General features: G+C 46.3%; 3 protein-coding genes across 3 annotated transcripts; 1 reads left to right on the forward strand and 2 right to left on the reverse strand.

Moving 5' to 3' along the window:
- Window positions 1–7144: 7144 nt before the first annotated feature.
- Window positions 7145–8033, reverse strand: LOC137000088 (uncharacterized). Its single transcript, XM_067355785.1, has one exon. It carries the CDS (start codon window positions 8022–8024, stop codon window positions 7242–7244), a length of 783 nt encoding a protein of 260 aa, XP_067211886.1. The 5' UTR covers window positions 8025–8033; the 3' UTR covers window positions 7145–7241.
- Window positions 8034–8086: 53 nt separating this feature from the next.
- LOC137000027 (uncharacterized) lies at window positions 8087–10954 on the reverse strand. The gene is made up of 4 exons (XM_067355526.1): window positions 9900–10954; window positions 9163–9810; window positions 8215–8856; window positions 8087–8171 (listed from the first exon to the last, which is right to left on the reverse strand). The coding sequence occupies exons 1-4, from the start codon at window positions 10952–10954 to the stop codon at window positions 8087–8089; spliced, it is 2430 nt and encodes an 809-aa protein (XP_067211627.1).
- A 3503-nt stretch (window positions 10955–14457) lies between these two features.
- On the forward strand, window positions 14458–15282 carry LOC137000028 (uncharacterized). The gene has a single exon (XM_067355527.1). The coding sequence runs from the start codon at window positions 14458–14460 to the stop codon at window positions 15280–15282; it is 825 nt and encodes a 274-aa protein (XP_067211628.1).
- The last annotated feature ends 233 nt before the right edge of the window (window positions 15283–15515 follow it).

A 15515-nucleotide genomic window follows, 5' to 3' on the forward strand; every position in this document is an offset into this window, starting at 1 on the left:
TGTCCATCTTCCCATCGGAAGCCGTGGTGGTGTATCCGTAACCAACACGCCAGCGATTTTTCCGATTTCGTCAACAGATACCACGGTACGTGTTCACGAAATACGTAATGAGATAGCGTTTCGCCATCGCGAAGTACCGCTACCTCTTTCACGATAAAAATGTTGTTGAACGCGTAACCTTGCAGAGTCGACGAAAATTGGTACGTCAGACATCATCGTCGACCGTCGGAAAACTGACATGTCCGCGTACGCATCGTCCAATTTATAAAAAACATTTCACACGAGTCTGCGCACAATGTTGTTCAGCGGATTATATTCGACCATTCGATCGTGTATAATGAGACAATAGGCGGTGGTGTTGGCCGGTATATTTTCCTTACAATCAAATTCTATTCGCACGTCAACGGTGGCGCTCTTGACAGAGTCGTTTTGTCGCGAACAATCTATGACTACGAACGGACCGGCTTTCGAGAATTCATCGATGTCCAAATACGTATCGTCCTGTCCATAATAAGCTTTGCGGAAACGCGCATACATATTGTACAGTATAGCGTATCGATTTCTGTCGAAATCCAAATTCATGTCGTCGTACGGATAAAAATCTGAATTCAGATGCAGTCTCACATTGGTAAGTTTACAAGCGTCAAATTGCGTAGCGTTTTCAGACAGTACGTTTTTTCGACCGGTTTGGAGAGCGAAGATTACGTATCGCGGTTTTTCCAATTGCGTCGCGGCTTTGACCGCCCAGGAATGCTTCGTTGTATTCTGCAGCAGAGGAAACTCGTACAGATCCCACGAACGGAAGCACACGCTCAGATATCGTCCGCTTTCCAAAGTTCGAAGAAGAGACAGCTTGTTGACTTCGCTCAGAGATACATGCGGCATTCGCCACTGTATCTTGAGTAGCTCGATCGTCGGATTCGCACCGGCTCGTCCAACGAGAGAATTGTTATCGTTGCGCGATCGTATCAATACAAGTTCGTGACGAGCGTTGATTACAATCCGTTTGTAGTCCTCGCAGAATCCTAAAAGAGTATTGAGCGGAACGCAAAAATTAAAGTTTCCATCGAGCAACGAATATCCATCCGGATTCCACGATGCGTATTTCAGCGTCTTGCTCTTCTCCGTCGTCAGCGATACATAGTTTTTGATCGTGCTCGTTATTCCAACGTTTCTGTTACGATCGATTTCAACTCCGTCGAGCTCGTATCGCATTTCATCAAACATGAACGCGACACAATTATTTCCCATTATACACACGTTATCTCTATTCTCATCGGCAGAAGTAACGAGTTTTCCTTCAACGTAGAGAAAACTCTCACACGGTAACGTGTACAAATCCTGTTGCTGTATCGGTATTCGTATCTCATCGCTGTGTCCCAACGTCGTGTTAGCGTACGGATTGTACGTGTGCATCTCATATTTCACGATACGCTCGTCGAAGACGGGCTCGTCAGCGATGTCGAGTATATCCATCTCTTTAAACGTTTCTCACAACGAATCCCAACGATTTTAAAAAGTTTACGTTCGTCGTACTGAGCCTCTTGAATGGTGATGTTTTCCCAATTTTCGTTGTTCTCTCAATCACTCGCTGTTCGTTCAACACGAGCATTTCCTCGCACCACGTCGCCGCAAGTGCAGTCTGATGGTAATCTCCTCTCCGCGAAAATCGATCAATCGTCCGTCTTGATCCACCACACGCAAGGTGATATCGGTAACGCTCCTCGCGATGACCGGAAGGTAAATGATTTGCGCCGGTTTCCGAGACTTTATATCCCGGAGGTACGTTCGGTGAAAATTCATGTATCGTGTGCACCGACCTGTCGTTGGCGTACGCACCCGTGGTTATGCTGCATTCCACTCGAATAATGTTTACGTTGACGATGTTTACCGAGGAATCTGATTCGTGCAACTTTCTCGGTTCCAGTATACGACCCGTCAAAAATCCAAACAGCGGTCCGATGGTATTCGGTTTGGCGAAATTTATTCGAAAAGCGCACATGATTTCACTCTTCATAGTATTAACGTTGGGACGAAGTGACAATGGATAATCTTGCTCTTCACTTTTTCCTCGTTTTTGCAGTATTGCGCGTTTCAGATAAGAAGCAATGGCGTCCAATTCGTACGATCCTTTGGGAATTGTAATTTCTTCGTCATTGTCGTCAAAATAAAATTTATTGTTCGCTACCGTCACGTTCGGAATCGTGTTGTAGGTCTCCATCGTGGTTAGGCCGAGCTCGTAGTCCCCATCGCTCAAGTCTATCGGTGGAAAATAATCCACCGTGAGAACGCTGCTTTTACCGCTTAGAGTGAGCGTCAGCGACATTGCCGAGATTCCATCGACGACTGATGTCGATCGATGGCGGATCGATTTTTATATCTATTTTCTGGAGGAACAGGAGGCACAATTGTCCGTAGATCGTTTGATCGTACGTCTGGTAGACCGTGCGATTGTACGTTATCGTTGTATCGGTGTCTCCGAGGTAGCGTGTAAGCTCCTTCGGCGGTTGCAAATTGCCAAAGCTGTCAAAGTATACGGCACGATCGCCTCTCTTGGCGTACGCCACCCAATGCGTGCCCGGCCCGTCGACATCGTCCAAATTCACGATACCGCTCTCATTTTTATGTATCTTGTCGGGTAAAGCGCATGTAGACACCTCGGAAATACGGTATTCGCATACGCTTCGCTATTTGTAACAACTGTAGATTGGTGGTGGCACCCGTGGGCATCTCTATCGCTTTTTCGACGTTTTTTTTTTCTCTTCAATCCTTTGCCCCGCTTGTACGGAGCGAAATAAATCCTCCGTCCTTCCATTGCTTTATTGTGACGTTTCGTCTCTTCGAGTTGTCGTCGCGCGGCCTTAGAGTCGTTCACCGCCTTTGCAACACCCGCCGCTCCACCGGCAAGCGAACCGATGACTCCCAAGAACGGTAACAACGGTAACATACCACCGCGTTTCGCCGTCGGAAGCGTTCTCCTCTTGGTCTTCTTCTTTCTCTTTGTCATATCCATCCCCAATTTCGTCTTTGCTTTCATAGCAGCCCATACGGCGGTAGCAGCAGCCCTCTCACCGAGAGTCGCGTCCGCAGCGGTGATCCGCACCCGCGCTTTATCGGCGAGAACGCGATCGGCTGCGTGGCGGTCCGCTGATTCGCGGTTTTGCGAGTACGCGATGTCGTGATCGCGACACGCCGCGTCCAACGGATTGATACCTCGATCCCCTCGCGCGAGTCGTTTCCGCAGACGAGTCCCCGGCCCGCAAAATTGGTAGCCGGGTATATGCAGCTCCAACGGTAGTCGATTTATCACACTGTTCAGTAAACCGGCACCCTTGTATCGTTTCATAGAGCGCGAATTCTAACGTATCGCGTGTAAATCATATTTCCAACTGAGGTGTGTTTCGACAGCGCTCATCTATAAATAGGAAGCGTGTATCGATCATTAACCAGTAGAATATCAAAGTTTGTTTGACGACAAAGTACAATGAATAACCGGGATAATAAGAAGGAACGGAAGGAGGTGAATGTCGCAAACGTGTATCGCTAATCGTGTGTTTGAAACAATATTTTTTTTCAGGATAATGTCCGAATCATGTATGGAAATAGAGATATTTTAGATCTAGCGACAAATATCCGAGCACCGCTCTTTCCAACAACCGATGCTGCGCACTCGTCGCGTAATAACAAGGATGAGAAAGAGTCTGGTAAAAAAAAATGAAATTTGTACAACAACCGTACACGATCCGTGTGAAAAACATGGATGATAAGACGCAAGGGGTTTGTGAGAAGGCGTGCAGACACGGTAAAATGCTGCCAAACACGATACGCGGTATCATTTGCGGTCCCTCGAATTGCGGTAAAACCAATGTAATGATTAGTCTGCTGGAAAGTCCGAACGGTGTACGTTTCGAAAACGTGTACGTGTACTCGAAATCGTTGAATCAACCAAAGTATCGATATCTCGAAAGATTGCTCGGATCGATCGATGAAATCGGCTACTTTACATTCTCGGACAACAACACAATTGTACCGCACAGCGAGGCGTTACCGAATTCCGTATTCGTCTTCGACGATATAGCGTGCGACAAGCAGAATGCGATACGCGAGTATTTTGCTATGGGTCGACATTCGAAGGTCGATTGTTTTTATCTATGCCAAACGTATGCAAAAATACCGAAACATCTCGTGCGCGACAACGCGAATTTACTCGTAATATTCAAGCAGGATGGAACAAACCTTAAGCACGTCTACAACGATCATGTGAATACAGACATGACGTACGAAGATTTCGGTACATTGTGTCACGCATGTTGGCAGCACAAGTACGGATTTTTAGTGATAGACAAGGATAGTGCGATTAACGATGGACGTTACAGACGTGGTTTTAACGAGTTTGCGGTACCGCGGAATGGTTAGTTGTTCTCGAGACGTTGACGATGACGCTCGACACGAAAGATATCGACGAGAAGGAGAAGATCGCGAAGGAAATCGCTCGTACGAGCGAGTCGATTCGCAAGAAGCATCGGACGTTGAAGACGGGTAGAGTGGAGCAAGAGGTGCAATTGGAGAAACGGTTGAAACCGATCGTAGAGCCGTTGAAACGAATCGTCGAGAACATCAAGGGTGACGATGATTCGGTTGACGATCTCGAGATTAAAAAACGAACCGGACATCAAACGAAAGCGGACAAGCTCTGAGAAGAAGAAAATCAAGCGTACCTCGTTGACGACACCGATACAGACCCCATTGACGCCACCGATACAAGCCTCGACTCCGTTCCAACCGCAAAAATTGGTGTTTGAAGCGCCGACATATTTACTGACCGAAAACGTGTTCGAAACCACGGACCCGTAACATCCGTGAGACAGACGATGCAAACGTCCGATGGTCGGGAAGCTCTGTACGGCCAAATGGGTCCGCTGGGTCAAGAGTACATCGGGGAGCTCTTGAGCGGTGACAAGAAGAGTGGGATCGACAACGTGTACGGTGTATACTTCAACGATGCGGGAACGTTTCTCGGAGACAAGGTCTTTGACATTGATAGAGACGACAATGTGATCGTGGACGGTGTGAAATACGCCGGCCTGTTTGAATTAATATTCAAAAGACTTCCCGACGATACGCTGTGTACGGAGGATGACAAACAAAAGTACAAGAGCATACTACTCGCTACTAACGCTCACAGACGCGGTCATAACGCGCATTTACCTGTTTTGGGAAACAAAGGATACAAATACAAACATATCATCACACCTCTGATATCTAAAAAAGGTGGAGGTGTTGCACATCTCGACAGGAGAGGTGTGGGTCGCACGTTACCCAAGTGTAACGTACCACAGACCATGACTGTGACCGACAACGCGGTCGATTACGTGCACTGGGATGATCCGAACGAATTGGTGGATCGCCTTCGATTGCTGGACGCCTCCCGTCAGGCGGGAAACAACGCGCACGACACCGAGTTTCTCTCGATCATCGAGGAACTGCGCGAAGCTGGTCTGATTATAAATTGATCACAGCTTTTCAACTATCGCCAGTATTGCTCGTGTGATGCTACAGGAATGTCTATTAACAAATTCGGACTACAGCTAGGAGGAGGAAGCGCCAGGGTGATGAGACAGAGCGGCGGAGTCTCGAAGAATTACGTGCGCGAGAATTGTCTCTGCAAGGATGGTGAGGTTTTCAACGCCAAGTCGCGCGTGATCAGACATCTCGCCGACCCTGAAGCGGACACCGACGCCGTCAACAAGCTGCATCTGGATCATCACCTCAAGCTTATGAGCGATCGTGAGAATTGAAATCGTATGCTCTGTGAAAATTTTAAGCGAGAAGTACTTTCGAGACTCGAAGATTCGGAGAATACTGAGCGGACCTGGAAGAGAGACCACGACGATTACATCGAGACCAGATACGTGGCGTTGGAACGACAGATTCACGATCTGAGAGGTCTCCTCGACGAGAGTGTAGCGCGACTCGATGGAAAACTCGTCGATCGCGAGCGAGAGACGAAGAGTTTTGTCGAGCGAGAGATTCACAATCTTCGTAGAGCTGTGAGAAAAAATTTCATCGAATACTACGATGAGGCGATGAAGAAGAAGCAAAACGAATCGCAATGAGCGAGAAGGAAGCGGTGAGCCTGGAGAGGAGATCGCTCGTGGACGAGCTCCACGCACCGGCGAGAAGAAACTTTACGCGTAGGCCAATCGTCGTGAAAGGATACGACGATTTGTGGCAGGCTGACATTGTCGAGATGAGACCGTACTCGCGATCCAACGGCGGCTGCAACTACATTCTAACCGTTATCGATGTGTTGAGCAAGTACGCGTGGGCTATACCCTTAAAGACCAAAGGTGGAATCGAAACGTCCAAAGCATTTTCCGCGATATTTAGGGAGAGAATTCCGAAAAATTTGCAGACCGACCATGGAAAAGAATTTTACAACAGAGATTTCCAAAATCTTGTCAAGAAACACGGCATCAATCATTATTCGACATACTCGGTTATGAAGGCTTCGATGGTGGAACGATTCAATCGCACGTTGAAGAACGAAATGTGGAAGTTTTTCACGCTCACGGGATCGTACAGGTGGATCGACGATTTACCGCGATTGGTCTCGGAATACAACGGTCGTAAACATCGTACGATCGGTATGCGCCCGATCGATGTCACTCCCGAGATCGCAAAGGGACTCTTGAGCACCGTGTACGGTAATATAAAAATTGCCGTGCCGGCGAAATTCAGGGTGGGTGATTCGGTGCGCGTGAGCAAATTCAAAACTGTATTCGAGAAAGGATACACGCCGAATTGGTCGACGGAGGTGTTTAAGATCGCCATGGTGCAACGTACCAATCCTGTGACGTATCTGATTAAAGATTATCGCGGAGATCCGGTCGCGGGAGGCTTTTACGAGCACGAATTGCTCAAGACCGCACAACCCGACGTTTATCTCGTGGAGAAGGTGTTGCGCCGAAAGGACGACAAGGTGTTTGTAAAGTGGTTGGGATTCGACAATTCGCACAACTCTTGGATAAATAAAGACGATGTATTGTAATAAACTATATTTATTGTACAATAAACAATTATACATATATATACAATAGTGTTCTTTGTTACTACAATATATACATTTAAAACTAACAACGATAATAATACATAAAATATTAAACTATACATAAATATTAACACTAGTGTATAAACAATATAAATAATATAATGTATAAACTATATACAACATAATAATACTACAATTGTATCTTGTAATGTCCCCACGGTAGAGTGTCGGTGGAACCGGATACGACGTGCCGCTTATCGTCGTACGGACTGAGCGCGAGCTTCGACTCCGACACGGTGTACACCTCGTGCAACTTTGAGCAAATGCACGATTGACGCCGCGTCAGCTCGATTTCGTCGTTGAGACACCGAGTGTAATCGTCGAACATTATCGTTCTCACGACTACGTTTTTCTTAACGCCTTTAACTTTTTTGACATCTTTTTGTCCGGTGACTCTCAACGCGTACATCTTCGCTCTCAGTCCGACAAATTCCGTCATGATCGCGCCGTTGTTCTCGTCTTTCATCAGACCGGGTACTTTCTTGTTGGCGCGCGGCATACCGTAAGCGTTGTCCTCGGAGTAGTCGCTCGTGTCGAATTTGGATATATCGCGTTTCATATCCCGATACGCGTCCTCGCAGTGCAGAAAGTATATCAGACTGTCGGTATCGGTATACATAATTTTGCAATTGTCGCGGTAGAGAGGCGCCATGTACTCGTAGTGAAACTCGTACAAGCAGGTCTTGGATATGTCGAGGATGCACATACCCACGTAGATCGGCTTGTCGAATTTCACTTCGAGTTTTCGCAACTCTACGGCGACTAGATCCTCCGAGAACACGCTTCGGCTGTGGAAATTCGGTTTCGCGATCATAGCCTCCGCTCCGTACCGACCATCCCACTGTGTAACGAGCCGGACATCCGTGTGATTTCGCACATTCTCCATGGTTTTGCCGAAAACCGCGTTGTTCATCAATTTGTACAAATTTTTTTCGAAATCATTTTTCGTCCGTGTCCGAAACTGTGTATTCAGTTCTATGTATCCGCGGAGCCACGGAGATTGCGCGAATTGCAGTACGCGGTGAATCTTTGCAATTCGCAGGCCGTGTCGCACGCATTGCTGCAGATTACGGTAGTGGATGACATAACGCTGCTTATCGCACAACGTGGCGAGTAATTTGATCTCCCGCTTGCCGGGCGGCTTATCGCGCGTCGGGCAGAACGGCAGGTCAGTGTGCGCGTCGTGAAGATTCACCGGATACTCGAGATCGACTTCCAGCACATAACCGGTAGCCGAATCGGATGCAACGGACATTACGTTAAAGTTTTTGACATCATCGACCCATCGAAATTTGGCGTAGGGCAACGGTTGACACATTGCCCACCCGTACAAGTTGTTTACATCATAGTACATTAGGTACGACGACGGTTCCGATGGGTCGTAGGATGGCATGTATTTGTTGTTGGCGGCGGCGTATCGGTTGGAGCATTGGCTGAGACCGCCGCGTATACCGCGCTCGACAAACAGTACCATATCGATGTCCGTGAGCAACTCGAATTTTACACGCGTGTACTTCATCATAGCGTCCCACGTGTATCCCGGTAGAGTGTAGTAATGAGCGGGATCTAAACCGTAACTCTTTATAGACATGTTTCGAAAATTTTGAAAAATATTCGCCAACAAAAGAACATCAGTTTTTAGATACAAATCGCTGTATTGACCTAGATCTTCGATTGAAAATGTTTGCCAGACGTTTGTCGCGTGCGCGTAATCGCTCTCGGATACCGTTTCTCCGGTGAGCGAGCTGTAAAACGATTCGCGCGATGGCAGGCTTGTGTCCCGGAGCTTGTCGACGCTGTCGACGTACTCGTAGGGAAACACACCTTTCCGAGTAAGCAAATTGAAATGTTCCGCGGATAAATGATTGAATTCCGATCGTGAAATTTTTAATTCATCTACAGTTAAATATGATGCCAATTTGTCGAGACTTGTACTGAGAAATTTAAACGAATCAATAAACCGTAATTTTATACACAATTTTGATTTTTGATCCATGGTATCTTTAACATTTTTTGTAAAAGAAATGTATCGCTCTTTCGTCAGCGGTAACAATTCGACGTTGCCTTCAAAGGCATTGGCAACGTCTTTAATAATGAAATGCGCGTCGTAACCGGATAAATTGTGAAATATCACCGGGATAACGTGGGAGTCTTTGTAATTTAGATTGCACGACGAGTGCGCGGCACCGCGGTAACGCCCGGTGAGATGACAATGATCGCGCACCCGCGTATCGTCCGGTGTAAACGGTTTCTCGCACACGTGGCACGTCGCAGTGCTACGGAATTTTTCCGATTCCTCCCGCATAAGATCCGCCATGGGGACGACGGTGGTGAGGATCGCTTTCACACGGCGCGCCAAATCGTGCAGTTCGTTGACGAACCACGTCACGCAATCCTCACCGCGATACGACTTAAAACTAGATAAAGAATTATCGTACGTGCAACTTACATAAAATCCTACGCTAAAGGCTCTGTGATGTTGGTAGGCGTAAGTAATACCATCCTGATCCTCCTTTTTCTCGAGCGTACATTCGAGATCGGCGTACACTACGAACGGGAGCCGCTCCTTCCAACTATAGTGGTGAAACGTCAACCACTTTTTGTCCTCGCTGGGGAGAACGACGGCACAATCGTTTATCTTGCCGCAGTCGATGCTGTGCGCCGATAATTTCTCCTGTGTATAAAAGTAGTGTAGACACCTGTAATAATTTGTATGATTAATACTGTGAATAAAGTTTCGAATTATTCTATAAATATGTTTTTACACTCACCGAAATCGCAAATGTACTTTTTATTTGCGTGCTTGCTCAATTGCGAGCTCACCAACCGCGACAAGTTTTTGATGCACACAAAGTGTGCATCGTTGTTTTTACGCACGTAGAGCAAGTTGACGTGCTTCTCCTTTTTGTCGTCGGCGAGCCGCAGAGGGACGATTTTTGAGTCTTCGGTGGTGAAGACGTTGACGGAAATGGCGTTTAGTTTCTCGAACTTTGATATTTGTGGCAGCGTCACGGGGAACTCGATGCCGCACAGATTCAACACCGTTGAATAGTGCGGGTACTGCGATACTCTTTCCGGGTACTTTTCCACCGGATGTAAAGCTGCTACCACCGCCCACGCGAAACATGCATTGTCCGTCGATTGCACGTTGACCACAGCCCTTTTTAGCATAATTTGCCACGGTAACTCGATGTGGCATCCCGCGTGCAGAGGATTGAACTTGTTCACATTGACGGTGAGATTCAGGATACGCGACAACGCCCATCCGCTATCGCGTTCCTGAAACTCCTCCAAAGCCGCCAGAATATCATCCTCCACGTGCCGCGTGTACCACTCGTTGAGATCGAATGTGGGAAACAACTCGCAATTTTTGGTGGCGATGGTCTTCACGGCAGTCTTGTCGCTCGCGACGAATTCCCCGTTGAACGCGGTGTTGATTTTAACGTTCCCATGCTCCGCCATGACGCTCCGGATCCGCTTGATAACCGTATTTTTTACATTTTCAAAAAATTCACGAGGATCGATGTATTCGCGATTGACAACCACACCCGTCAGCACACGGTTCCTAAACGCCGTCTCGATCTCCTTCCACGTGTAGCCCTTCTTCTCGTATCCGCCGTATCCGGCACCGACGGGTACAAAACGCTCGTGCAGAGCGTCCCTCACACCCTCCAGACGCGCGATTTGCGCCACCAGAGAGTTGACTACTCCGGTGCGTTGTCTCTTGCGACATTGTTCCTTGAGAGAATCGAGGTACTCGTTGCACTCGTAGTCCCATGGAAGGAACTCTCCCGTCGTTTTGATATTCGCTGCTCGTACGGTAAGATCGCGCTCCTTCTCCATTGCGAATGATTTTGAAGATTCATATTTTTCTCACTCGCTTTATATACCCGTTTGTTGCACACGACACTAACTATAAGCATAACGATGGCTCATGTTTGTATTAACAATCCTTATCTTTTCTCTTCCGGCAATTATTGTAATATGATATCCCCACCACTCCGAATTTACCCCCTCTCCTCCAAACATGATGACGTATCTAGCAACATGCGCTCTACTTTGATGCGCGCGTTGTAGGATAAGTCGGTATAGCGGATAAGATGGCACGGAAAAATAATAAAAAATTTTAATTACAGTTGAAATAATATTTATTAATATGTATTGTTACAACTCCGCAAAGACCTGAGTCACCAGTTCACAATCAATTATATTATTCTTATCGAATAAATCGCTTTTGCGAATCGCCACGTGATCGGGGTCCTTTGCATTCTTCGCGATTTCTGAAAAGTGTGCGAACTTGACATCAACCGTATCGGTGATGTTGTTCAACGAATGATTGATACAGTCTACGCAATATTCAAGTGCAAACATGTTACACACGGTTCGGTTTGACATGATTAAACATAATGCTGATGTTGTCAGGCGCATTACTTTTAGGTTGTTTATTTTTCCAAAACTTAACGTGCAGTGTCCAACGGTCTGAGACGGTGCTTCGTCCGCATCATTCTTAAAGAAGCTGGCGATGATGCTCCGTTGATTCATGAGTTCTTTCCATACGTTGTATGATAGACGTAGCTCCTTGCCATGGTTGTCACCGAGAGCGATTTCCACACGGCTCGGCGTTGAGACGTTGATTCCGATGTCGAGATATTTGTAACTGGTTTTTGTCAACGGGTATCTTCTAACCAAGATCCTAGATGATTCTTTTTCCATCTTTGACATATTACTTTTTTGTTTTCCGTGAAAAAATAAATTGTTAGTTTAAAAGTATAACAATTAAGTTTAAAGATGTGGCTAAAGAAACAACATACTCGTTGGGTAATTGCAGCTTCTTTGCACTCTGCTGTTCGTTGATCTGATTATTCACGGTTGACATGGTGCAAAACATCGTTGCTAGTAAAGGTCACAGCGAACTAGTGATTTTCTCAATGATTTCGAACGACTGATGGTTCCTATTCTTTTTCACTTGCTTTATATACCCGCTTGTTGCACACAAAATTGATTAAAACTATCGATGGTTCATATTTGTATTAACAATCCTTATCACACCCTCTAAGAAACGGTGCTCAAATGCTGCCTCTTTGTTCTAAGATACAGCGATGACGCAATCCGTAAATCTGCACGAACCTACATACTATAAACATAATGATTCCGACAACATGGCGCTCTACTTTGATGCGTAGAAAAAAAAAACCTGCACCAATAAACAGTTCTCTTTCCAATAAACAATCCTTATCTTTTCCGGGAATCCTTATCTCGCGATTTGTATTAACAATCCTTATCTTCCGGGAATTATTGTAATCTGATACCCCTACCACTCCACATTTACCCCCTCTCCTCCAAAAACGAAGACGTCATTACCCCCTCCACTGTTATCCGATACCCCTCTTCCCCTCTTCACCCGCGCACCCCCTCATTGCCCCATGGGTTAGAATCATCATAGTATAACTACTGTATTTTCTTTTTGTTATTTTTTTTATTTATTTTTTTCTTAGGTACTTGGCGACGTTGTAAACGCAATTTTAAACGCTTTATAGTCTGCCGCAAACGAATATTTTCACGTTTTAAATTTTTAATTATCTTTTCTGGATTATATTCTTTTTCACAATTTTGTCATTAACAGATCACACTTATCAATGTTTCATATCTTACAGGTTCTAAATCCATCCATTTTGTAATATCTTCCTCTTCTAATGATTTGTCAAAATTTAATTTTGTTGGAAGATAAGTTTGTTTGAATCGATCTAATAATTGCTTATTTATTTTGTCATTATGATTGATATTAAATGATGTTCCTGCAATTGCGTTATTATATGTATTTCCTACTTCTTCCATTTCTTTTATTTGGTTTTGTTCTTTTTTTGCTGTTTGCATCTCTCCTATTTCAATAGCTGCCTCAGATTTTTCTTCTAAATTTATCAAATCATTAAATCGAATTGGCACAGCATCGCGTTTTAATGTTTTCTTGCCTTCTCCCTTAAATGAGTTAGCATTAAATGATCTGCACACAGACCAGTACGACGAAATGAATTGACAGTCTATTTTTCTAATTTAATATTCCCTAAAATAAAGTAATGAAAAACGATTGACAAATAGCAAATATTTTGAAAGTACTTTCAAAACATAATTATTTTATTTTCAAATAATAAATGAGATAATAATTGAGGGCGCGGATCAAAGAACTCGCTCTGCGCTCAAATCGTGTAAAAGTATTGTCCAAACGTCCCAGAGCATGAAAATTTTGAAAGTCGCAAAATTAATTTTTTTTAAATATAGACTTGTAGAGAACGACGAGACGGAACTTTTTTCTTTTTGCAGTTTTTTGTTTGATGCTTATTTTTAATAATAAAAATAAAAAACTGTGTGGCGGCTCACCGCCACACCGCTGCACTGACGCGGTATAATACATCGCGGCGCCGCTACGCGCCGCAGGCCTTCTACCAGTTACAAGCTTGCGGACCCACCGCCAGGTTGCGCAGGCGGTGAAGAACCTTCTCGCGATCAAGCTTCGATCGACGAGATATAAAAGAGCTGCTCCGCAGATCTTTCCTCACTCACTCGCTTCAAGGCGAGCTCTCTCAAGGGCCCTTGAACTGAGTCGTACTCTGCCTCGGCAGAAGCTAACCAGAGACACATAGTCTCGCAGTTTTTCTCACGCTGCCTCGCAAGGCGCGTAAAAAGAAAACAGAGTCCCAGCATCGGCCGCACATTTCAACCAAGCGGCCCGCGGATACTCCACTTTCGCCGTCACCTCCTCAGTCTCTAGTGTGGAAATTAATCCCACTAGAGTTCTGCGTCCGGTTGACTCGACCACCAAGGGACACGCTCACACAAGGCGACATCCGAATTCGGAGACCTCTCTCTCCTCGGTACACGGAGCAATCCGTAATTCCGAGAGCCGAGACGGTTGCCACCACCAGCACACCAGAGACTCGATCCATCGCAGTACAGACTTCACCGCTCAGAGCCTGCTCAGAGAGCAGTTGTCAGACGGAAGACCACTTCCCGAACGGAGTTCCACCAACGCCGGGAAAGGGGCTGCAACGAGCTAACTCAGTTGAACCGTCCTTTTTAGGACCCGTTCAACACACTAAGACGCGGCCGGTAATTTCTTACCGCGCCCGTCAATTTTTCTTTTGATTCTCGGCCTTACACTCTTGCCGAGAAAGCGCCTCTGGCGCACTTAATCAAATCAAACACAAAACTTGTACTTTACTCTACTTCTCTGACGAAGAAAAATAAATTATATTTTTCTAAGAAATTGGTCTCAATCTTTCAACCAAGTCGAACACAATCCTTAGGCTATACGCCTATAAACTGGTGACCCCGACGACTGGTTAAAGCAAATGAGCCAATCAGAGAAGGCCGGCGATATGCCAGGCGCCGACGCAGCACAAATCGGCAGAGTATCGGTGCGAGTACCACCTTTTTGGCCGGAGGAACCAGAATTATGGTTCGCCCAATTAGAGAGCCAGTTCCTGCTGAGCGCCGTCACGTCGGATTCAACCAAGTACGCATACGCAATCTCGCAAATCGAAACAAAATACATTAAGGAAATCAAAGATGTGATAACGAATCCTCCGCCATGCGGGAAATACGAAGCCGTAAAAAGGGCACTCATCCAAAGACTGAGCGACTCACAGGAACACCGCATCCGCCAATTATTAGAGCGAGAGGAACTAGGCGACCGAAAGCCATCGCAGTTCCTGCGCCATCTAAGGACGCTCGCGGGCAATGCCGTGCCCGATCAACTCCTGCGCACGCTATGGCTGGGGCGTTTACCGGCCCAAATGCAGATTATACTAGCGACGCGAGCTGACGATCTTCTCGAGGACGTGGCGGAACAGGCCGACCGCGTCTACGAAGTCACATGCCGAACAGTCGCAGTTTTGGACAAGCCTAAGGAGACGAAATCAAAACCTACCGGCTCGCTCGAGGACCAGATTCAGGCATTGGTCAAGCAAGTCGCCGCACTCAACACGCGATTGGGCCGGCAGGAGCACCGCCACAAACAGCAGCGCCACAGATCGCGCAGCCGCAGCCGGACTAAGTCAAATTCGGAAGAAGACAGCGAGTTTTGCTTTTTCCATCGGCGATTCGGCAGCAAGGCAAGAAAGTGTACAGAGCCATGTACATTCAAGGAGAAGAAGAAGGACAAAACGGAAAACTAGACGGTCCGGAATCAATGGCGGCAGACGGCCCGGACCCGAAACCATGCCGCCTTGTAATAACCGAGCGACAAACAAAAGTTCGGTACCTCATCGACACGGGATCAGACATAAGTGTCTACCCGCGCTCGATGGTACGCGGACGGATGTCCGGAGCAACGCAAGCCCTGTTTGCAGCCAACGGAACTGTCATTCACACCTACGGGTGGATCGCGCTTCAGCTCAACATCGGATTG

This window comes from Linepithema humile, chromosome 5, assembly GCF_040581485.1.
Source record: "Linepithema humile isolate Giens D197 chromosome 5, Lhum_UNIL_v1.0, whole genome shotgun sequence".
Classification (NCBI taxonomy): Eukaryota; Metazoa; Arthropoda; class Insecta; order Hymenoptera; family Formicidae; genus Linepithema; species Linepithema humile.

Bases quoted from the DNA above. Each gene is read 5' to 3' on its own strand.
- LOC137000027 (XM_067355526.1), bottom strand. From the start codon at position 10,954: ATGGAGAAGGAGCGCGATCTTACCGTACGAGCAGCGAATATCAAAACG. The intron at 9,811-9,899 runs GTACATTTGCGA...AAATTATTACAG, and splicing joins AGCAAGCACGCAAATAAAAA to GTGTCTACACTACTTTTATA. The intron at 8,172-8,214 runs GTGCGATAAGCA...CGTAATCTGCAG, and splicing joins ATCAAATTACTCGCCACGTT to CAATGCGTGCGACACGGCCT.
- LOC137000028 (XM_067355527.1), top strand. From the start codon at position 14,458: ATGAGCCAATCAGAGAAGGCCGGCGATATGCCAGGCGCCGACGCAGCA.
- LOC137000088 (XM_067355785.1), bottom strand. From the start codon at position 8,024: ATGAACAACGCGGTTTTCGGCAAAACCATGGAGAATGTGCGAAATCAC.